Here is a 22,790-nt window from a genome sequence, read left to right as displayed (position 1 = left end):
CGCAGCGGGGCCTACAGCCACCGCGCTGGCTGGGCCCGGCACTTGCTGTGCGTAGACGGTGTGACGGCGTGACGGCAGCTGGCCCCTGGCCCCGAAGCCGAGCCCAGGACTCGAGGCCTATCATGACAGTCACGGGAGCTCACGACAAGATGCTCCAGGGCGGGAAAAGGGAGTGCCCGCCGGGTGCCAGGGGCTGTGCGGGGTCCTGAACTCTAGAGGGAAGGGCAACGTGGCGCCTGGGGCTGAGAGCCGGGCCAAAGCCGGGAACGCCCCTGGGAAGGGGCATTACACCGGCGCCTCCACTTGCAGAGGTGGCGTGACCTTGACCCCGCTTCCCCCTCTGCACCTCAGTTTCCTCGCCAGTGAACTGGGGACAGCGACGCCCCCCCTCCCGGGTGCGTGGCCAAGAAAAGCAAACAGCACCCAGGAGGCGTTTCCCAGGCGGGCCGCGTGTGCGCAGGAGGACGCGGCCGGGCCCGCACCGCAGTCGCGGACGCAGAGACGCCAAGGGCGCCACGGCCTCGGAGTCACCCGCAAAAGCTCTGCCGCCAACAACCCCGGGAACCGCACGCATGCGCCCCCCGTGCCGTCACAGTCACGTGCCGGAGCGTTCGGCTCCGGCCTCGGGAGGCTGGCTCTGATTGACAGGCAGGCTGACCCGTCAGCGGGAAGCACTCCCCGGGTGTCGGGCGGAGAGGTTGTTAATTGGGCACAGCCTCGGCCGGGGGCGGGTTCCTTGCCGCCCTGGTTACTATGACGCCCGGCCCCCGCCCCCTCGGCTGGCCGCCATCTTGTTGTTGATCCTACCCAGTGGGCAGCGCCGGGAGCTGGACCGAGCGGCCGGTGCGGGGCCGCTGCTGCGGGGCTCAGCCGCCTGCGCTGCCTGCCAGGGGCGGGCAGAAACCTGGAGGCCCGGGGGGCCCAGCTCCCGTGGGGAGCCGTGGGCGCCCGCTGCCCGGGCCGGGCCGGTGAGTGACAGGACCCGGGCGGATGGACCGGCCTGACGGCCGCGGGGCGGGCAGCGGCGGGCGCGGGTCGGAGCGGGCGCGCGCAGGGCTGGGATGTCGCACAGCATCTCCGGAGCGTCCCGCCGGCCGCCCGCGGAGCCTCCCCGGAGCGGGCGCCCGGCCTGGGCACAGCCTCGGGGTGGAGGTCCGAGCGCCCCGCGCTCGGGGGACGGCCGCGGGGGAGCGGGACACCGGCGTCTCTGCGCGAAGCCCTGGGCGCTGGAGCCGCAGCGCGGACCCGTGCCCGCTGCCAGCCCGCTGCCAGCCCGGTGCCCTGCGGGGCGCTCCCGGGCGGGAAATCCCCTTCCTCTTGCTTCCATGTCGCTCCTGCGAGGGGTTTGCAGGCGGCTCGAGGCTCAGCCCCGCGCACGCCCCGCGCGCCAGGCAGGCCGGTGCCGCGGCCCTGCGGGTCGGAGGGACGCAGGCCCCGTGCCCGCCGCCGCCTCCCGCGCTCCCCGGAGCTCAGCGTGCGCTTCTCCCCGGAGGGCCTGTCGATGCCCGCGATGCCCGACTGGTGTGGGGACCGATGTCTCTGGTCCCCGACCCCCGCTGCTTGGAGTTGTGGCGCCTCCTCCTCTGGCTCAGCAGACTGGGCTCCCTTTGCCTGCGAGGCGATGAGACCCGGGAACGTAGGGAGGTGTTAGGGTCAGAAAAAGATGCAACTTTTTTTTTTTTTTTTTTGTCGTTGCGCGTGGTTTGGGATTGCCAAATGAACTTCTAACCGACGACGTGTATCCTGCCCCGTGGAAGCCGGCCCCCGGGCCCTCTTCCCGCGAGGGTGGGAGGTGGCGACCCGGGGCCGGGGCGCAGGAGAGTTCCGGGTGCGGGAGCGCCCTTCTCGCCCAGGCGGCTCCCTGGCCTCCCGCACAGCCTCCCGCACAGCCTCCCGCATGTGGTCACGTAGAGAGCCTGCACCGGGCCGCCACCGAGTCAGGCAACCATCCTTGGAGCCCGTGGGTCAGGACCTGGTCCCCTTCCGGTGTAATTTGTGGGAAACCCTCTCCCGGTCTGGAGAGCCTCACTTGGAGGGGGGAGGGGTTGAGTAGTCTTTTGTTTGTTTATTTCATTACCTTCCCTCCAGTCATTTTTTGAATCTTGAATGAGTTTTGACCTTGGTGAGACCAGTTCCTTGAGCAGTTCTTTTTTTATTTTTTAATTATATATATTTTTATTGGTTTCAGAGAGGAAGGGAGAGGGGGAGAGAGAGAAACATCAATGATGAGGGAGACTGTTTGGTCGGCTGCATTGGGCTGTTCTTGATACGGAAGGAGGGAGACACTGAAACATTAGGAGCTTCTCAATATTGTCCCAAGCTGACCAACCCCCCCACCCTGATGTACCGCGTCCTTTGAAATGTAAGGCAGCCACGTGGTTAAGTTTTTGCTGTTTTCTGTTAAAATAACCCCAAGTTAGGCTCACAGCCTGTTATGGCCTTTCTGAGATATAGCAAGTGACAGACTCTCCCCTTAGTGAGTTTTCAACACTAATGTTTGCATATAATTTTAGGGGTTCGAGGGCTCATTAAAGTCCATCCATGGTGTAACCCTGTGTTAGAACTGCCGCCCCAAGGAGATTATAGAATCCCCAAGAACTTTGGCTGCCTGTGAGAATGCTTTTACAACCTCCTGAGGATTTACGATGCTGGATTCAGTGTGGTATTCCCCAAAGGTGGCTACGGCGGCACTTCAGTGCTGGGCATCTTTAATTGCCAGTAAGTGAGAATGTTGTTGTAACATAGCAGACCCTCTGTCCCCTGAAGCTCCTTTGTCTTCCTGTCGTTTGCCTGGAAATGTCAGCACTTGTAACCGTGAGAACAGACACCCTGCACGCCCGGAGATGCTCCTTGAAGTGAGAATCGCTGCACGTGTGCGGGATGAGACCCGTCCTAACGCGCTCAGGGCGCTGCTGGCCAGCTGGCCTCCGCCCACCTCCCAGGGCTGAGCCGGCCTGATCCCCGCTAATCAAACGGTTTACCGAACATTCCACACACGTTAGTGATTTCTCTGCACAGATCACCAGCTGGATCCATGAGGTCTGCACCCTTTGGGGTGCCCTGCTCCTTCAGCTTCACGGCTTCTTCTCTGGTGCCCAGCTCGGGCCTTCCTGCCTCGGGAACATTCCGCGAGCGTCCCGCCCCTGGGATGCTCTGCTCCCTCCGAACCGCAGCAGCGGCATTGCCCTGTGCAGAACAAAGTGGGCTCTGCTCTTTTAAAAGTAGTTTCTGTTTCCTCCGATAAGTCTTAACCCCTTCACTACAGAGACGGGATTTTTGTGTCCTTGTGCCCCTGCATGGAGTAGATGAGGACCAAATGTTTACAGAAATGTGCGCAATTTACCCGAGTTGGGAATACCCTCCGTAACCCAACAGAACGGAGGGGACGGGCAAGTGGAAGTGGGGGCTTAGGGGCCATGGCGCTCCACTCCCTGCCCTGCTTGACGTGGGGGACAGGTGACTCTGGTGGCCATGGGGCCGTCCTCAGTGCCTAGGACGGGCCGAACTGAGGCCTGAAGACAGGAGCTCCGCCTCAGGAGTGGCTGTGGCCACCCCCTCCTAAGGTGCCCGTCTGGACTCGCGGGAGACGTGTTGGTGAGCATGGCACTGGGTGCTGAGATTCTTAGGCGCTCTTGGCCGCTGCGAACGAACCCGTCCGCCGTCTTTGCTGCTGGCTCTCCCCCCACTGCTCCCCTGAGCCCCGGGGCCGGTGCTGGGCAGGGCCCGGCCGGGCAAGGCTGCAGGTGCGCTGTCTGGCGTGGGGCGAGGGCGCTTGTCCCCGTGGATCTGCGCTCTTGCCCTGATTTGACATCAGATTCATGTCTCCCCTGACTGCAGCAGGATGCGAGCAATGGATTCTGAGAGAAAACAAACCTCTTGGTTCTTTAGTGAAAGGTGATCAGGACCCCCCTGAAGTTGCATTTAGGAAGGAGGCGTTACAAATGCGATCTGATGGGTCGCGCGTTCACTCTGTGCTGGGTCCCTGTTCGGGGCTCTGTTTTGTTGGGGCTCAGAAGCTGCTCCTGACCTCCGCTGTGCAGTGCAGGCTGGAGCGGGCGCGGACCGGCTCTTTTCAGGTCTAAAGTTTACACCAGGAAAGGAGAGCACCTGGAAGCCCATAAGAAAATCTGGGCACGGTACGATCGAATGAACCTTACAACTAACTGTAACCCAAAGGTCACTCACGACAGGTGTGGGTGAGGGCGAAGAAATCGGAGCAGAGCCTCCGCGCACAGCTGGTGGGATGTGAAGTGATGCAGCCACTTTGGAAAACAAGCTGGCAGTTCTTTAAAGGGTTAAACGTGGAGTTACTGTAAGACCCAGCAGTCCACTCCGAATTATTCCCCGGGAGAGGCAAGCGTGTCCACACAAACGTGTGTGTGTTCACAGCAGCGTGTTCATGAAGCCACAGGGAGAAACGACTTACATATACGTCAGCTGCTCCTGGTAAAAGGAAATGTGGTGTGTACATGAAATGGAGTAGCATAGAGCAATAAAAAAGTACAGTGCTGACACATGCTGCAACATGGGTGAACCTGGAAAAATCATGCTTAAGTGAAAGACACCAAGCACACAGATCACATACTATGTGGGTGTTCATGTGGAATGTCCAGAAGAGGCACATTTCTAAACCCAGGAAGTAGATTGGCGGGTGCTCAGGGCTGGGGTGGGTGAGGGGAACGGAGCTAACGGGTTTGCTCTAAGGTTGTAGTGATGGTTGCACATCTTTGCGAATATGCTAAGCCGTTAAATTGAACACTGTAAATGGGAGGAATTACATCTCAAAGTGGTTATAAAAACACGACTTGCATATAAGTAATATATGTTCACTAATTTTAAAAGAGAGAACATATGAGTAACAAGAAATAAAAATAAAGGCGCACCCATAACTTCGCTGTTAGTTTTAGTGTATACCCAGGCTTTCTTTCCTGTCTTACAATTTTTATAAAAATGAGATCATGTGTACATCCTTGTGTGCCTTCTGGCAGTCAGCGCTGATTATAAACATCTGGTGGGTCCGTGATGCGGCTGCACCCAGGGCCGCTGGCAGGGAGTGCGGGAGCAGGGCGAGGGCAGTGGGGAGTGGCCGCGCTCAGACCCTGTCTGAAAGGTCACTGTCGCTCAGTTCCAGCCAGTGTGCTGTCAGATCTTGTGACTTCCTTTTTAAGAAAACCAGAAATCCAGATTTTTATGTGAAATTTCCCAAATTTAAAAATTGGCAGTGAATTAAAATTTGAGCCATTTTTTAAAAAAATACATTTTTATTGATTTCAGAGAGGAAGGGAGCAGGATAGAGAGAAACATCACTGATGAGAGAGAATCATTGATTGGCTGCCTCCTGCACGCCCCACACTGGGGACCTAACCCGCAACCAGGGCATGTGCCCTGACCGGAATCTGACCTGGGACCCCTCAGTCCACAGGCCGACGCTCTATCCACTGAGCCACACCAGCCAGGGCAAAATTTGAGCCATTTCACTGGTCAAAGAAAACTCTACTGGAAATGGTAAAGTTTTGGATTGCCTCCTGTGCGTGTTCCCAGCTGAGTGGGACACGGTGACGCTGTTTGCCGTCAGCCCCGGTGCCAGAGACCAGTGTCCCTCAGCGATGCGTCAAGTGCCGTGGTTCTCCATATTTTGCACTTTCCGTTGGTGAGTTTGCTGCCTGCAATGGCTCCCCAGCCTGTGGCGGAGGGCGCGCTGCCTGCTCTTCCCAAGTGCAGGCTGTGCCCGTGGAGAAAACGCGCCTCAGCCCCGCGTGCTCAGGCGTCAGCTGCAGGGCTGGCGCTGGAGGTCGGCATGGCGAGCAGAGCTGGGGAAGACGGCGTCTAATCGAAATGTGCCTGAGAGGCCATGTCGTGTGTGAGGAGTTCTGGGAGGTATGTATTGATTGGATGACAGTGTGGCCAGCGGCTCGCAGGAGCAGCACGCCTCTCCCGCAGGCGCCGCGGGCAGTGCGGCTCATCGGTGTGCGCAGCGACTCAGGACAGAACTCCGAGTCCCGGGCGGTGACTGCGCTCGTCTCGGGCCGCCTGGTGGAGGTGCATGCATTCTGTGGTGCTTGCTCTCTCCCTGCTCAGTCCTGTGTGTGATCCGGTCCCGTTGGCTGGTGGCCGTTGGGGTGGTTTCTGGGGTCCGGCTGTTAGGAATCGGGATGCAGTGAGTGTTCTGCACAAGTCTGTGTGCACGTTTTCCTTCTCACACCCCGGCTGAGAGGAGCCGCTCCGGCTCCCAGGCTGGCTCAGAGGGGGCGCTGACTCGGGAAGAGCTGACCAGCAGTGAGTCCTGCGGGCCCGGGCCGGTTCTGTTCTTCCCTCGTGGTCCTCAGGTGTCAGAGGCGAGCACTGTGGGTATTGCGTTGAGGTAGCCAGGGGCTCGCAGTAGACAGGCTTCTGGGGTGCGGGGTCTGTTTGCTGTAAAACGGACTTCGTCCTTGTCGTGTGTCTGGAACTCCGTTGGTTGACGGACACGGCCAGGAGGCTCCCGGCACCCATAGGGCTCACCGAATCGCCCTTCGTCTCGCAGGGAGCCCGCCCTGGGGTTTGTGCCGGTTTCCAGACGGTGCTCCCTCTGTAGACCGCTGGTCACGTGGAGCACGTGTTGGGACTTGACCGTGTGAACTCACAGTAACTTTACAGCGTGGGCTTCCTTGTCTGGTGCTCCCGGGGGGGGGATTGGAAAGTAGCTCCAGCAGAGGTGCTGGCCAGTGTGCTGGATTGTGACTTGGGGAGCGGCAAGCAGTGCTTTTGGTGGTGAAGACTGATCCCCCAAACCCCTTCCCGGCGACAGCCGAACGTTGGCACCCTCTGCCTGCTCAGAGCTCTGCCTGGCATGGGGCCTTCTGTCCATCTTTGGCTTCCTGGACCAGTGTTCAGTGACCACTGGACTCTTTGTAGAACTGGGTTATCAGAATTCTCTTTTAAAACTCTCCAAATCTCTTAAATAATTAAATTGATTCTTATGAAGCTGCTAAAATGGTATTTTTTGGATGGAAAGTAAGGTAGAGGTTTAAATGAATGAAAATTTCATGTGGAAATTTGTTGAAGTGAGAAAATGATTCTTTAAATACTGCTGCTTTAGAGGGCATTTTATTAAAATTTTTAAGTGTCTATATTTTATTTATAGTTTAAGTTTTTTGGGGGAAGAGAACCAATACATAATATTCCTCTTACTCTGTTGGGATCTTTATTTCCTGGTCTGCATGTTTTTCTCTTGAACATCTAAGTGGATGAGAGAAGGAATTTCTCCCCCCCCCCCCTTTATTTTATTTTCCGTCACCATTTATCCCCCTATACCCTCTTCCGTCTTCACCCCCCCCTGCAGTCACCATATTGTCTGTCCATGAGTTCTTTCTCTTTTCCTCCACCCCCTAATCGTACCCCCCAGGAATTTTTTTTAACAGCCCTATGAGACTAGTATAGCCCATTCATTTCACATTTGAGGAAACTGAAAAGGCACAGTAATTAGCATGGGTGAGTTTAATTGGAAGAATGGTTAACTGAAAGGGGGTATTGGAGTGATGAGAGAGTGGCTGTAAGAGGTGGAGAGAACTCCAAATAACGGGAGCAGCCGCTACCTCCAGGCCGACAGACCTCCAGGGAGAGCGCCTTGGAGGAGCGGCGGCTGGCCTGCCCGGTGCAGAGAATGGTGCCGCCCTGGCAGGTCCTGGCACAGTTACCCTCGGCACCTGGGGCAGTCCGCCTTCTGGGATGGGGGAGGAGAGCGCTGTTTACGGTTTTTCTCCCGTTAATACGATGAGTTACATGGGCTCCGTCGTTAGAGATTTAGTCCGCCTTGCATTTCCATTTTGTCATGTTGTATTGTTTTTTCCTGTGTCATCGGATTTGTTTTGCTAAACATTTTTAAAGGATTTTTGTGTCTGTTCATGAAGGATATTGGTCTATAATTTTTTCATTTCTCTCTCTTATGGTAAGTTTCCTTTTTAGATTTTGTTATCAGGGCTACCTGAATTCATAAAACAAGTTAGAAAGTGTTTTTTCTCTGTTTTCTGAAAAACATTTGTACACTCTTAGTGTAGTTTCTTTAAAATGTTTGGAAGAATTCACTAGTGAAACCACCTGTGTGGGGAGTGCTCTTTGGAAAGATTTTTGGTAAATTTCTTAATAGAGACTTCATAGTTACCGCGTGTCGGTTTGGGTGCGGCGTGTCTGAGGACTGCCCTGTGTTCTAGGTGCGGTGCTTACTGAGCCAGCTGTTCACGCTGTCGCCGGCCTGGAGCCTGCGGGGGTAGCCGTGATGCCCCTCATTGCGGCCAGCGGTCACGTGTGTCTGACTCCCAGAATCCTGAGAGCTCTGCACGTTCAGGCTTTCAGTTACTTTAACAATATATATATATGTTTTTATTGGCTTCAGAGACGAAGGGAGAGGGAGAGAGAGAGAGAAACATCGGTGAAGAGAGAGAATCATTGATCGGCTGCCTCCTGCATGCCCCTCACTGAGGATCGAGCATGTGCCCTGACCGGGAATCGAACCGTGACCTGGTTCATAGTCGACGCTCACCCACTGAGTGTCTTTTCAGGTGTTGATGTGTCAGGAGGGTCAGGAAGGAGGCGAGAGAAGGAAGAGGTTTGGAGCTGCTTCTGAGGAAGGATGCTGCTGTGAAGACATCAGGCACACGCCTTCCTAAGGGGCGGCGTCGGTGGGTCTGTGTGGGGAAAGCGAGTGCCCATCTCCGGAGCTCCAGGTGTCTGAAGTAGGTGGAAGTGTGTGTCTACCATTTAAAGGTGCTTAAGTGGTGATTCTGGCGTTTTACGAGGGTAGGACATAGCTGTCATCGAATCTGCTAGAAGCAGTTACACTCCTGTGGTTTGCGAGGCGTTAAACAGGTCGTTTACCTCCTGTGCCGGCGCCCACATTCACGAGCTGCTTGTTGCTCACCTGCTTCTGGGCGCCCTCTGATGAGGCTTCCATCTACGGCGGGTGCCCTGTCACTGTGGGTGCCGTGGGGGGCCGCCTGAGGTGTCCGGCCTGGCTTTGAGGGGCTGACTGATAAAGGACCTCGCTGTCTGGCCGGGAGCGGGAAGGCCTCGCAGGAGGACAGGCGCCGAGGGACCGAGCAGGGCCTCGCGGGGGAGACCTGAGGCCTCGGCCCCGTGGGGAGCAGCAGGCGCTCCCCAAAGAGCAGAGCTGCGCGGAGCTGCTTTTGCTGCGGCCGCTTCATTGTGTCCCCGACGACAGCCGAACGCGGTCCGCGCCCATGTCTAGGAACGGGGTCCGCGCCCACGTCTGAGGAACGGGGTCCGCGCCCACGTTTGGGAACGGGGTCCGCGCCCACGTCTGGGAACGGGGTCCGCGCCCACGTCTGAGGAACGGGGTCCGCGCCCACGTCTGAGGAACGGGGTCCGCGCCCACGTTTGGGAACAGGGTCCGCGCCCACGTTTGGGAACGGGGTCCGCGCCCACGTCTGAGGAACGGGGTCTTGGTCGTGTTTTCCGGTGTCTGCAGAGCAGTATAGCGTCAAGACGGGTACGCGTGTGACCTCCCGCATCACTGGCCGCGATGAGGGGCATCACGGCTACCCCCACAGGCTCCAGGCCGGCGACAGCATGAACAGCTGGCTCAGTAAGCACCGCACCTAGAACACAGGGCAGTCCTCAGACACACCGCACCCAAACCGACACGCGGTAACTATGAAGTCTCTATTAAGAAATTTACCAAAAATCTTTCCAAAGAGCACTCCCCACACAGGTGGTTTCACTAGTGAATTCTTCCAAACATTTTAAAGAAACTACACTAAGAGTGTACAAATGTTTTTCAGAAAACAGTCAGAGAAAACACACTTTCTAACTTGTTTTATGAATTCAGGTAGCCCTGATAACAAGTCACACGCGTACACGTCTTGATGCTATGCTGCTCTGCAGACACCGTCCTGTTTTAAAACGGGCACCAAGAGGCAATGCTTCCCATCAGGCGTGGCCGCTCTGGGTGGCGGCCACCCTGATGGGAGGCGTTGCCTCTTGGCGCCCCTTTTAAAACAGCACAGACTCAGGTGTCCGAAGCCCTTTGGCGTTCCAGCGCTTTGCGATGTCACTGAGACAGGAAAGACGGGCGCTACTTCACGGTTCCATCCTTCCTCAATCCGGAGGGCCCCCTGTTTTAACCGGGAATCTTCCGTGTGAGGGGCTCTGAAGGAGCCTCCAGCTCACCGGACAAGCTCAGAGCTGTGGCCAGAGGCTCGGCTCCACCTCCCCTCGGTGTGGGAGGGCTCCTGTCCCCCTTGTGCCGCTCACGGCGCCACGTGGTGGGCACTGGCCCAGGCAGCCGATCTGTGCTGGGAATGGCCTGCACTTACCGGCCCAGAGTGACAGCTACGTGACAGTCGGGTGAGGGACAAGGATTACTGTTCTCTCGTTTCTGTGCTGAAATGGAGCAGCCTGTTACAACCGTGTTATGGTGACGGGGATGCCAGGTAGGAGGTACCCGTCAGCTTCCCAGTCACTTAAGTGTGCTCGCCGGGCCTCAGGCCTCAGCCTCCCCTGCCGAGCTCAGCCTCCCTCCGCTGAGTGCACTGGGGCGGAGGGGAGGGAGCAGCGTCACCGCCACAGCGGGAGCCTGGGCGGGAGAGCAGGCCGGGCCCTGGCCCTTCGCACCTCTTTCCCTTGTGCCGAAGCTCCTCTTTCATTCGGGGTCTCCTCTGGGATGGGCAGTATGAGAGACGGAGGCCAAGATGTTCCCCATTCTATGTTTTGGCATTTTAGACAGTTTCATTTTTTAAAAAGATCATATATATCCTATATGATGAAAGGCTAATACGCAAATTGTCCCCTCGGGAGTTCGACCGACCAGGAGTTTGACTGCCCACTATGACGTGCGCTGACCACAGGGGGTGGCGCAGAACGAAGGAAAGCCCCGGCCAGCAGCCACTAGGGACCCTACCTGTGCACAAATTTCGTGCACTGGGCTTCTAGTGTGTGTGTGTGTGTGTGTGTGTGTGTTTGTGTATTTCAGAGAGGAAGGGAGAAGGAGAGAGAGAAACATCCATGATGAGAAAGAATCATGGATTGACTGCCTCCTGCACACGCCCCTCTAGGGATCCAGCCTGCAACCCGGGCATGTGCCCTGACTGGGAATTGAACCGTGACCTCCTGGTTCATAGGTCAGTGCTCAGCCACTGAACCACACCAGCCAGGCCAAACACTTTTAAATTGATTTGTAGAGAGAGGGAGAGGGAGAAACATGGATGAGAGAGTGAAATATAGAACCGCTGCCTCTAATATGCTCCCCTACTGGGGATTGAGCCCCAAACCCAGCATGTGCTCTGCCTGGGAATCGAACCGGCAACCTTGGTGTGCATTGGACATGCCCAACCAACTGAGCTACACCGGCCAGGGCCAGACAGTCTCATTTAAGTGTTCTGTGGTTTTCTGTTCCTCTTAGAACCACGTATCCTAGCCACGTGCTTCCTGGGTTTGACCGTGGTGGGATGCTCCTGTAAACGGGCTACGCAGAGACTTCCCTGACTCGGGTGTGGCTCCTGTGCTGCTGGTTAAGGTCCACCCACTCAGTCGTGAGCGGACACTGCTTCAGGCGAGGAGGGAGGGACACCTGGTTCCTCCTCTCTCTTGGTCCCCTCATTTTGGTTTCCCCTGTGTCACTGGGACCTCAGTCCTCCCCTTTCCCACTCATTCCAGCACAGTTGGGAAAGGTATTTTCAAAAGGATCTTTGCTAAAATATGTGTGTGCGTGTGAGTGTGTGTGCGCGTGTGAGCGTGAGCGTGTGCGTGTGTGTGTGTAAGCACAGGTTTCTTATTGTTATAAGTCCAGTAAAAGCAGGAACGGGGCTCACTGGGTTCCAGCTTTTCTCTCTGTCCTAAGTTAGTTCTCTTCTGGCCGTTTCTTGATGGGCTGGCACCTCTCGGGCCTCCTGCCAGCTTCCCCTCCCTCCTCGCTCCCTGCTTGCTCGCAGCCTGGTGTTCTCAGGAGGATGTCACTGCCCCTCGATCCTGGAGAGGACCCAGGAGTCTGAACGGTTCCTCACCTCTTCTCGGAGGACAAACAACAGAATAGACGCCGTTAGCCTTTCCCGGCTCCGTTTCAAGCCCCGGTTGCTCTAGGCCTCTGCACACCCCTCTGGCTTCTAGGTGAGGGGCGGGCCGGGCCCTGGTAGGCGGGAAGGGCAGGCTCCGGGTGGCAGCCCCTCTCCCTTTGAGAACATCGTCCTCTTTCCGTTCTCAGAGGAGGAAGGGTGTGAGCCCCTGCCTGCCTCACACAGTCCGGCCCCGGCGGGAAGGATGGTCTTCGCCCCCGAGCTGCCTGCCGACGGGCCCACAGCCTCTGGGGAAAAGCCAGCACGGACTTGGCTTCGGGAGGCCTTAGGCTCTGCTCATGGGCTTGAGAGCCGCGGTCGCAACCTTTCGGCCGCACGGGCCACCCGCGGTCCGCGGAGCACGGGTCGGCGACCGCGGCCTTCATGGTAGTTTCCTGCTGCGGCCTGTGCGGCCCGGGGTTTCGGGGCACGCGCTGTCCTTTTCCTCCAGGGTCGGTATGTTTCTGAAACTCGCTTTCCAAGTCCAGAACTACACAACCCAGCTCTGGGTGTGGCTTTCCTGTTAGAATGGCTTACCGGCCCATTTTGTTCTTTTTTAGCTGAGTGATTTTGCTATTTTGACCTTGGATTATATCAGAGAGTAAAAAACAAACTGAAGATACATTATTGCCAGAATGTTACTTAGCATTCCTGACTAAGTAAGTGTAAATTTAAATTTTAAAAAACTGAGATACATTTTGTATGATTTTTAAAGGGCATGATACTGTTATGCTTTTAGCGCTTAAGTGGATGTTTGACTTCAGAAGAGGTAGTAAAGTACTGGAGTTACAAACCATTTCTTTTTTTAAAATATATTTTATTGATTTTTACAGAGAGGAAGGGAGAGGGATAAAAGCTAGAAACATCGATGAGAAAGAAACATCGATCAGCTGCCTCCTGCACACCCCCCACTGGGGATGTGCCCGCAACCAAGGTACATGCCCTTGACCGGAATCGAACCCGGGACCCTTCAGTCCGCAGGCCGCCGCTCTATCCACTGAGCCACACCGGCCAGGGCCTTAAGTTCTCAAACATACCTGTGGAACGTGAAGGCACCAGGGCGCTGCCCTTTATAAAAAGATTGCGTGTCAAACTCACGTGGTTGATTTAGTTATAAAAATACGTTGGCCACCGAACTTGGACTTCTAACCAGACTTCTTCGAGTGCGTGTCTGCGGACCTGCGTGCTGCGTGCGCCTGGGCTGCCCCTCAGCACGTGCCGGCCGGGTGCGTCTTGCTGCGGAGCTGGTGCCCTCCTCGTGCTCAAGTAGCCCGACCTTTTCGCTCCCGGATCTCCTTGCAGCTGCTCGCCACGGCTTTTGTTCGCGGCCACTTCCTAGGCTTACTCCGTTGTGAATCCGAACAAGCAGACTCGCTGTATTTTCTGAGTGTGGTTGAATCGTTGGTGTGGTTCTCCCTTTGTTGTTGAGATGCTCTGTCTGCCGGCTCCCCTGTTCTCTCTGTGTCAGTAACAGCACTGCTCGGAGCGCCCAGGCCTGTCCCTCCCGTTGGTGTTCAGCTGCTGCTGTTCTTACCCGGGTGCAGTTACAACACTTTCCTCTCATCGTCATCCTTTTAGAGTCCGAAGGCAGAATTTTGCCGATTCTTTGTGTGTTGATTTGGAATTCTGTCCTGTGGCCAACATGCCTTGTCCTCTGTAAAGCCACCTCTTTGTTCTGGTCCCGGCCCTAGATTAGTCTGTAAACAGTTTTTATGTACAACCCTGATAGGAAAAAAAGGAAAGGAAGAACGTGTCCTTCACAGACACTTTTCCATATTTATACACTTACACCCTCCCGCACACATCTGTAGCAAACATGTGCATACAGCATTTATTCAGCTGTTTTATGTGTGGCTGCCAGGTGCCAGACACTACTCCGCCATTTAGGATAATATATAGTGACCTAAACAGACAGTCTTTCCTTCATGGAGTTGACATCATCATAAAAACAAACACAGACGTTACCGATAAATACAATACACACTATGTCAGAAGAGGATAAGTACCGCGAAAAGGAAGAAAAAGTAGAGCAGATGAAGGGGGACCGAGAGTCCACGTGGGTTCGCAGTTTAAACGTAAAGAGAAAGACATCTGAGCTGAGCCTCTCTTTCAGTCCTCTTGAAGGAAGCGAGTGAGTTAGCCATGTGGGTATGGGGGGAGAATGGTCCAGGCGGAAGGAAAGGCAGGTGCAGAGGCCATCGGGGCACAGTGTGCCCGTGTGCCAGCGGTGTGACCAGTGAGGTGTGAGCGTGGGGAGGCTAGGAAACCCGATGGAGAGGACGGGGCGGGGGGCCACAGGTCTCGTGGGATCTGGCAGGCTCTGGTACGGGACTGACTTTGACGTTGGCCGAGATGGGGCGAGATGGCAGGGTTTTGAACCGAGAAGTCACATGCTCTGACTCAGTCCCGGTCCTCGTGGCTGCTGTGTGGTACCTGTTGTTACTGGTTGTGTGCAGTAGGGGGTGAGTGGGGGGAGAAGTATGGCACAAGCTAGGCTTTCCTTTGTCAGAACAGACACTTAGAACAAGATTAAGTGGGGTTTTGACGAAATCATGTTGTGGTTGCAATGACTTGACCCAGTAGGTGATTCATATCCCTAAACGTAAGACATGGATTCAGTCCTTTCTGCCGCTGTGAGTCCTTCCCGCTCATGGTGCGCTTTTACCCAGTGGGCTCTTCTGCAGTGACTCAGTTCATTCCGGCACCCTTTGTTTTAGCGCTTCCGTTGTGCAGGAACCACGCGGTCCTGGGTGGAGATGAGAGAACGGTGTGGTGGTGACAGACGGGGACCTAGACGGCAGCGCAGTGCTGTTGTGAGAGCAGCACAGGCTGCCTGAGGGCCACGCGGGTGTGTCCAGGACCCCGGCTCGGGGCCGCGGAGCCTGGGAAACCCCTGAGCACAGGGAGTCTGGTCCTGGAGGAGACCTAGACAGTAGAAGGCCAAGCAAAGACGCGCTGCCTCGAAGCTCTGCTGGTCTGCCTGGCGGAGTGGGGTTGGCGGGCGCGGGGTGCAGGCGCGGCGTCTTTTTGTGGAGAGCAGTGAGGTGGAACATAGTTTCCTGGCAGCTTCCGGTTAAGACAGTTTTGCAACAGAGTTCGTGTGTAGCCCGTTTTGCACATCAGTGTGAGGTTCAGGAAAAAATAATTGATTTGACTCTTGCAGGTAAAACCATGTTCCTGCTCCACAAATACTTTATTTTTCAGTCTTGAACTTTTCAGGTGTAGTCTTGCCGGTACCTTCCTAGCTTTAAAAATATATTCAGGCCCTGGCTGGTGTGGCTAAGTGGATAGAGCATCTGCCTGCGGACTGAGAGGTCCCAGATTTGATTCTGGTCAAGGGCACATGCCGGGGTTGTGGGCTCGATCCCCAGTGTGGGGTGTGCAGGAGGCAGCCAATCAATGATGCTCTCTCATCAGTGATGTTTCTACCTCTCTCCCTCACCCTTCCTCTCTGAAATCAATAAGAATATATTTTTTAAAAATAATAGGAATATATTCAGTAGTAAGGAAGGTGCCCACTGCTTTAACTTGCTTGAGAGAAAATGGACATTACAAGGAGGGTCTTTGAAGACCGAGCGCTTTTCCTTGCCCACTGGTGGGTATAAGGCCAGCGGGAGGAAGGCCCGGGGTGCGGGGCGTGGTCCGAACTTGATGAGGTCTGAAGCCGAGTCCCTTGGGAAAAGCAGGACGTGTCTCTGATTCTCAGCTCACCCAGGAGGGGCTTCCCGCCGGAAGCCGGTGTGACCTGCTCGCTCGGGCAGAAGCCCTCCCTCTGAGTCGGGGACCCTTCCCAGCGCTGGCCGTGGGGGAGTCTGAACGGAAGGAGCTCGTGTTGCTTCTGGGTTTTGTCCTGAACGCTTCTCTGTGAACGGACAGGGACAGCGGCTTTCCTGGCGGCTGTGACGTACTTGGCGGCTCTCAAACCACATCTTCCCGAGAGCCCGGAGGGGCCTGAGAGCTGGCAGAGGGAGAGAACGTGGCTCTGTGCACAAAGGGAGCGGGAGGAGACCAGCATGGCACCTCACACCGCAGGCCCGGCTCCGACTCCCGAGCAGACACCGAGGGGCCGGCTTGTCCGGTGCTTTGACTCCCTCCCCCCTCTCCTCTCTGCGCAGACGCTGCCCTGCACTCCGCTCCCGCCCGCAGGACCTCTGCCCAGCTCCCCGGCGGTGGCCCATGAGCTGCATCCTCCGCCCCCGGTGCGCAGCGGGCCCCCAACGCGATGTGTGTTTGTCAAACCATGGAAGTGGGGCAGTACGGCAAGAGCGCGAGTCTGGCCGGGGACCGCGGGGTCCTCCTGGAGCCCTTCATCCACCAGGTGGGCGGCCACAGCAGCATGATGCGCTACGACGACCACACGGTGTGCAAGCCCCTCATCTCCCGCGAGCAGCGCTTCTACGAGTCCCTCCCGCCCGAAATGAAGGAGTTCACCCCCGAGTACAAAGGTGGGTCCCTGGGCTGCACTCCCGGCGCGGCTTCCTGCTGGCCCGGGGGGCGGGGTGGGGGAGGCGACTGGGTCTCTGTTGTCTGGGAGCAGCTCAGTCATGTTGTTATGCAGATCCAATCCCAAAGCATCAGCGAGGTCTTTAGGTCTCGGGGACTCATCGAGGGGCAGCATTCGGGTTCCTGGAGGCCATGCGGGGTCAGGGGGGAGCTTGCTGGGAGGCGAGGCGCACCTTCCTGGCCCAGAGGAGGGAGGGGGTGCTTCCTGGGCTGCGGCAGTGAGTGAGGCCGTCTGTGCTGCTGGAGTGCACCAAGGACTCAGAAACCGACTTCTGAACCCCCTTCCTAGGGACTTACTGAGAACGTGTCCCAGTAGGGAGCCAGCCAGGTCTGGGAGATGTAGAGGATTGTAGAAAGGATGCGGAGGGGTGGGGGTGGGGTGGGGGGTGGGGGGGACTCGGGTTGAGTGTCGACCTATGAACCAGGAAGTTGCTGTTCAATTCCCGGTCAGGGCACATGCCCGGGTGGCGGGCTCCATCCGGGGCAGGGGCTGGGGGGGGGGTGCAGGAGGCAGCCGATCAGTGATTCTCTCTCATTGATGTCCTAGCTCTCTCCCCTCCCTTCTTCTCTGAAATGAATAAAAATTATATTTTAAAAATAAAATGGGTGGAGGGCAGATGATGTCGGTGCAGGTGTCACCGAGGGCACATTAGGTGCGAGTGAGAGCTCCCGATGAGAGTGGGGGAGCTACAGAGGGGCCCAGGATCAGGGTGAGGAGCCCTGGGAGGCGGCTGGGAAGCTGCCTCTGGAAAGACGGTGCCGTCTGGGGTCCCGCGTTGGTCCGTGCGCTCAGGGCAGGGCGGTGTGTGCCGAGTGCCGCGCCAGCCGTCGGTGCGACCTTTGTTGACGGGCTGCCTGTTTTCCCACAGGGGTGGTGTCCGTCTGTTTCGAGGGGGACAGTGATGGTTACATCAACTTAGTGGCCTACCCGTACGTGGAAAGCGAGGCGGTGGAGCAGGACGACACGCCCGAGCGGGAGCAGCCGCGGCGCAAGCACTCCCGCCGGAGCCTGCACCGGTCCGGCAGCGGCAGCGACCACAAGGAGGAGAAAGCCAGCCTGCCCTTCGAGACCACTGAGAGGTAAGGGGGCAGCACCCCTCCCCATCCAGGCCCTGCCACTGGTGCTTGTGGGCAGTAGGTCGAGTTGGGGGCAGTGGCTGTTGGTCTTGGGCCACCCATGTAGGGTGACCTATCCCGTGTGTCACCTCACCGCGGAGACTTCCGAGGGTGCCGGGGCCGGTTGGCAAAGAAGCCAGCTTTGTGGCTCTGAAAGGGGATCACAGAAAGGCACCCACGAATGGCCTCAGCCGTGCCCCCCAGAAGAAAAGGGGACTTTCGTCACGCTGAGGGGGCTGGCGGGCTCCCCACTTCAGTTAAAGGACCGGATCTCTGCCGGCGCCACCCTGTTGGGGTTGTCAGCGGCTCGGGAGAGGACAGTGACATTGACGTCGCTGTAGCAGCCGCCCCGGCCTCCGCCGCTGCGCTCTGCCATTGCCAGGACGGCCTCGCCTGCGTGGCCCTGCTTCGCGTGCCCCTGCTCCCCGTGGCCCTGCTCCCCGTGGCTCTGCTCCGCGTGGCCCTGCTCCCCGTGGCCCTGCTCCCCGTGGCCCTGCTCCCCGTGGCCCTGCTCCCCGTGGCCCTGCTCCGTGTGCCCCTGCTCCCCGTGGCCCTGCTCCGCGTGCCCCTGCTCCCCGTGGCCCTGCTCCCCGTGCCCCTGCTCCCCATGGCCCTGCTCCGCGTGCCCCTGCTCCCGTGGCCCTGCTCCGCGTGCCCCTGCTCCCCGTGGCCCTGCTCCCCGTGGCCCTGCTCCCCGTGCCCCTGCTCCCCGTGCCCCTGCTCCCCGTGGCTCTGCTCCGCGTGGCCCTGCTCTGCGTGGCTGTGCGGCAGCGCGCCTGCGGTCACTCCCAGCAAAGCCTTGCGTGAGGCTGTGGTCACGTCCTGATGTTTCCGTTGGCGGCGTCTTCTCACCAGAAGCCCTGTGCGGCGGGAGTGCCCTCCTCGCTGGCGGCTGCTTCCTCCCCCGCGCCCTGGCCTGCTCTTCTCCGCGACTTCCTCTTCCAGGCCCAATGGGGGCGCCAGCCATCGGGGTGTGATGTCCAGGGCTTCCGTGCGGGGTTTTAAAGAAAGAGTCTGCCATCGATGCCGCAGACCCCCCCTCCCCCCTCCCCCAGGCAGTGACATCGTGTCTGCTCTCTCCTCAGCTCCCAGGAGGCAAAGAGCCCCAAGGCGGAGCTGCACAGCCACTCGGACGTCCCCTTCCAGATGCTGGATGGCAACAGCGGCCTGAGCTCCGAGAAGATCAGCCACAACCCCTGGAGCCTGCGCTGCCACAAGCAGCAGCTGAGCCGCATGCGCTCCGAGTCCAAGGACCGGAAGCTCTACAGTATCCTTCTGCCGCCCTGTCAGCGCCCCCAGTGCCACGGCCAGACCTCCTGCCGGGCTCCTGGTCCCGTCTCCCTTCCACGGGCCCTGCCCCCCTTCCTCCTCCCTGCAGAGCGCACTGTGCTGCCTTTGGGGACCGGTAAGACTGACCCTCCACTGCCTCTGAAACACGCAGCGCCTGCCCTCAGGGGGTAGGGAAGGTGCTGCAGTCCGGAGGGTTAGCTGAAGACGTGGGCGGAAATGACAGGAGCCCAGGCCACAGCCGTTTGAGCACAAGGCCCTAAGTACCAAGGGCTGCGTTTTAGATGTACAGCCCACGGGTTTGAGGTTAAGTCAGAAAACGGCCTGGTAGAGCTTTAACCCAGCTTCTTCTCAGGACTCCTGTTGGGAATGTTAATCCGGTTTCTCATCTTTATGGTAGTGCCACGGCCGGGTCTCCTTGGGTCTCCGGCCCGGCGAGGCCCTGGCGGCCGGGGCGGGGCGCAGCTGTCTTCCTGGCGGTGCAGGGGTGTGTGCGAGCCGCCGGAGTCTCCTTCAGCTTTTTGTGCTGCAAGACGCAGCCAAAGAAGAGAAACGGTGACTTCGGCGGCGGTGGCGCGCACAGTGGCGTTACTCCGTAAAAGGAGGGGCCTTGTGTTACGCTGCAGCATGGAGGCGCCTCGAAGACCTTTTGCTAAGTGACAGAGCCAGGCAGGGACGGGGGCTCTGTGACGCCACGACAGTAGGGACCTGGCACAGGCAGACCGGCGGCCGGGGGAGGAGCGGGACCAGGGCTGAGGGGCCGGGGAGGAAGTGGCGGTGCCGCCGCTTCTGGGTGCGGTCTGGGGAGTTGTGGAGGCAGCGGGTGGTGATGGCGGCACAATCATGTGACTCTGCTGCAGGCCACTGAGCTCACACCTAAATACTGAAAGCAGCAAATGGTATGGTGTGTGTGTTTCACCGCAGTACAATGTTCATTTTATTTTTTGGTTAATCCTCACCCAAGGATATTTCCCCCATTGATGTTGAGAGAGTGGGAGGGAGGGGGGAGGGAGACGTCCATTGGTTGCCTCCCACACGCACCCCGCTGTGGCCGGGATCGAACCCGCAGCCCAGGTACGTGCCCTTGGCCAGGAATCAAACCTGAGAGCCTTTGGTGCGCGGGCCACGCTCTACCACGGAGCCACACTGGCCAGGGCATAAGCGTTTGGTGAGAGAAGCCGGTGCTGTGGCGTCCCCGCGGGAGCTGGGAGGTGCCTGCAGCTGGCGGGCTGGGAGGCCCGTACAGAACGCCTGCTGTCGTTGCCTTGACCTTGGCGCAGAGTTCCTGCTGCTGGAGAACGTGGTGCACCACTTCAAGTGCCCGTGCGTGCTGGACCTGAAGATGGGCACCCGGCAGCACGGCGACGACGCGTCCGCCGAGAAGGCTGCCCGGCAGATGCGCAAGTGCGAGCAGAGCACGTCGGCCACGCTGGGCGTCAGGGTCTGTGGCATGCAGGTGAGAGCCAGGTGCCGCCGCCAGCTGGAGGGGCCCTGTCCCCCGCTACCCGGGCCAGGTGTCCTCCTGCCAGAGGGTGAGCCCCGGTGCTGAGCGCCTCCCCGGGTGCATGTTCCCGGAGCCTCTGTCCGTGTCTGGTGACTCTGGTCTGGGCTCCAGGTACCCAGCTGCCGGGAGAGCCTGTTGCCGTGACGTTGGGGCAAGTAAGACTCTGGTCTGTCAGATGTTCCTAGTTTGAGTCCAGCTTGGAAAAGGACTTCAAAGTGATGGCAGAGGACTTGCAGGCTGGGCGCCTCTCTCCCGGCCGTCCTGCGGGGACCCTTCGGGCGCACCTGGCCCGCCGCCTCCGTTGTGGGGTTAGCAGGAAAGCCCAGCTTGGTCAGAAGTACTTTCCAGATGGTGCTTGCCCAGGGCGCTGAGGCCATCAGACGCCCTGGCACTCACCCTGTCTGTCTCCTGGGGTTTCAGGTGTACCAGCTGGACACAGGGCATTACCTCTGCAGGAACAAGTACTATGGCCGGGGGCTCTCCATCGAAGGCTTCCGCAGTGCCCTCTACCAGTACCTGCACAACGGCGTGGACCTGCGGCGTGACCTTTTTGAGCCCATCCTGAGCAAACTGCGGGGCCTCAAGGCCGTGCTGGAGCGACAGGCCTCCTATCGCTTCTACTCCAGCTCCCTGCTCGTCATCTACGACGGCAAGGAGTGCTGGTCCGAGACCTGCCTGGACCGCCGCTCCGAGATGCGTCTCAAGCACCTGGACACAGGGCTGCCCGAGGTGGCGCCACCCTGCGGCCCGAGCACCAGCCCGGGCAGCCCCAGCAGCACCAGCCTCGAGAGCGTGTCCTCCCCCAAGGTGGACGTCCGCATGATCGACTTTGCACACAGCACGTTCAAGGGCTTCCGGGATGACCCCACCGTGCACGACGGGCCGGACCGAGGCTACGTGTTCGGCCTGGAGAACCTCATCAGCATCATGGAGCAGATGCGGGACGAGAACCAGTAGGCCCAGCTCGGGGCCCGGAACCCCTCCCTCTCCACCCGCAGGCAGGGACCACTGATCGGAACTCGCCGTGAGGACACACAGACTTGCTTTTAAAGGGTTATATTTCTCTTGGGTATAAACTAAAAGAAATGTTTTTAGCTGTAGCCTGGCATCCATATATATATAACCCAGAGGAGAGCAGAGCACACGTCCTCAGCCAGGCCTGCAGCTCCGCCTGCTGTGTCCAGGCTGACTCGGTGGAGGTGCCCCTGGGGGGCTTGCAGCAGGGACAGGGTGCCCTTGGACATTGGTTTCTCTTGCCTGGGTTTTTGGGGCCTGTGGCTGCAGGGCCCTGCTAATTGTGGGGTGAAGCCCTGGGCTCATGCAGGGCCCCTCCATGCCCATTCACCCTTCGTTCCTCGGAAGTAGAGGGATTGGGTGCCCATTTCTAGGGGCATGTACCCTAGTGTGGGCGTCAGCCGCTCTTTGACTGACGCTCCCAGGGCACTACAAGGCCAGCTGTGCCCAGCTGGGGCCCTCCTCCATCTGTTCCTGGCATGAGGCTGGATTCAGAATCTGGGCTGACGCCGGCTGAGGGCTGAGGGCAGGCCCTGGGATTCCCAGGCACTCGGGCACTTGGACCTGCTGCTCTTCCTGCCTGCACCCCCAGCCAGCCTTTCTCACCAAGATCCCTGCCTACGGAGTCCCCGCCCCTTGTCCCACTGAAGGGGCCCTGCTCCATTTGCCGAAGAGCCTGTCCCACCAGGCCTCGGGGCGTCTGGCGGCTCTAGCCAAGACGGTGTCCGCAGTTCTCGTGCCGTGGGCGGGAGTCCCTTCCTCTGGCGTGGGCAGCCGTGCTGCTCCGGATGGGCTGCTGCTCGCAGGCTCGGGCTGTGGTCCGCTCAGGGTCTCGCTTCCCCAGCCAAGCTCCAGGCAGCAGCCCAGGTCAGGAGCTCTCCGCTTGGGCTGGCCTGCACACAGGGCCACGGTCTGCACCCGATGCAGGGCCCAGGCTCTGCTGGAGAGCTTTGTCTTCTCGGTCCTGGAGTCCATCAGTCTGTCCATTTGTCCATCTGCCAGCTCCAGTCTCGGGATCCTCCCCTGGGTGTAGCCTTGTTCATTAGTGAGAACTGATTTCCTTCCTGCTTTCCTCAGCAAAGGATCTCGCTCCCATTTCTGAGGTGAGCTTTGCCCCTGTGCCCTTCAGCAGGTGCTGCCTTTTCACGAAGAATGGGGAGCAGAATGCATTGTGGGAGGCGTTTCCCTGTTGGCCCAGCACCCTCTGTGGCCTGGAGTGTGGCCCCTTTAACACTCAGTACTGAAGTGCAGGGCAGGCCCCGGAGGACCCCTCCCTCCCCTCCCCATGGGGGTGGTTCTCTTGCTGCGGCCCGTCATGGCCC

The 22,790-nt window shown here is 58.5% G+C and overlaps 1 protein-coding gene across 2 annotated transcripts; it reads left to right on the top strand.

The window, feature by feature from the left end:
- The first annotated feature begins 792 nt into the window (after positions 1 to 792).
- On the top strand, positions 793 to 21,554 carry IP6K1 (inositol hexakisphosphate kinase 1). 2 transcript variants are annotated; one of them, XM_079794975.1, is made up of 6 exons: positions 793 to 968; positions 16,160 to 16,489; positions 17,417 to 17,627; positions 18,749 to 18,930; positions 20,231 to 20,406; positions 20,875 to 21,554. In XM_079794975.1, the coding sequence occupies exons 2-6, from the start codon at positions 16,267 to 16,269 to the stop codon at positions 21,409 to 21,411; spliced, it is 1,329 nt and encodes a 442-aa protein (XP_079651101.1). In that variant the 5' UTR covers positions 793 to 968; positions 16,160 to 16,266; the 3' UTR covers positions 21,412 to 21,554. The 2 variants fall into 2 exon arrangements, with proteins under 2 accessions (XP_079651101.1, XP_079651102.1); XM_079794976.1 differs by lacking the exon at positions 793 to 968 and adding an exon at positions 1,534 to 2,718.
- The last annotated feature ends 1,236 nt before the right edge of the window (positions 21,555 to 22,790 follow it).

Source organism: Cnephaeus nilssonii, assembly GCF_951640355.1.
Source record: "Cnephaeus nilssonii genome assembly, chromosome: 17".
NCBI lineage: Eukaryota > Metazoa > Chordata > Mammalia > Chiroptera > Vespertilionidae > Cnephaeus > Cnephaeus nilssonii.
The sequence above is the reverse complement of the archived record's forward strand: the minus strand, read 5'-3'. Positions and strand labels throughout refer to the sequence as shown.

Coding starts and splice junctions, on each gene's coding strand:
- IP6K1 (XM_079794975.1), top strand. CDS start 16,267: ATGTGTGTTTGTCAAACCATGGAAGTGGGGCAGTACGGCAAGAGCGCG. Junction 17,628..18,748: donor CCCTTCGAGACCACTGAGAG/GTAAGGGGGCAG, acceptor CTCTCTCCTCAG/CTCCCAGGAGGCAAAGAGCC. Junction 18,931..20,230: donor CAAGGACCGGAAGCTCTACA/GTATCCTTCTGC, acceptor ACCTTGGCGCAG/AGTTCCTGCTGCTGGAGAAC.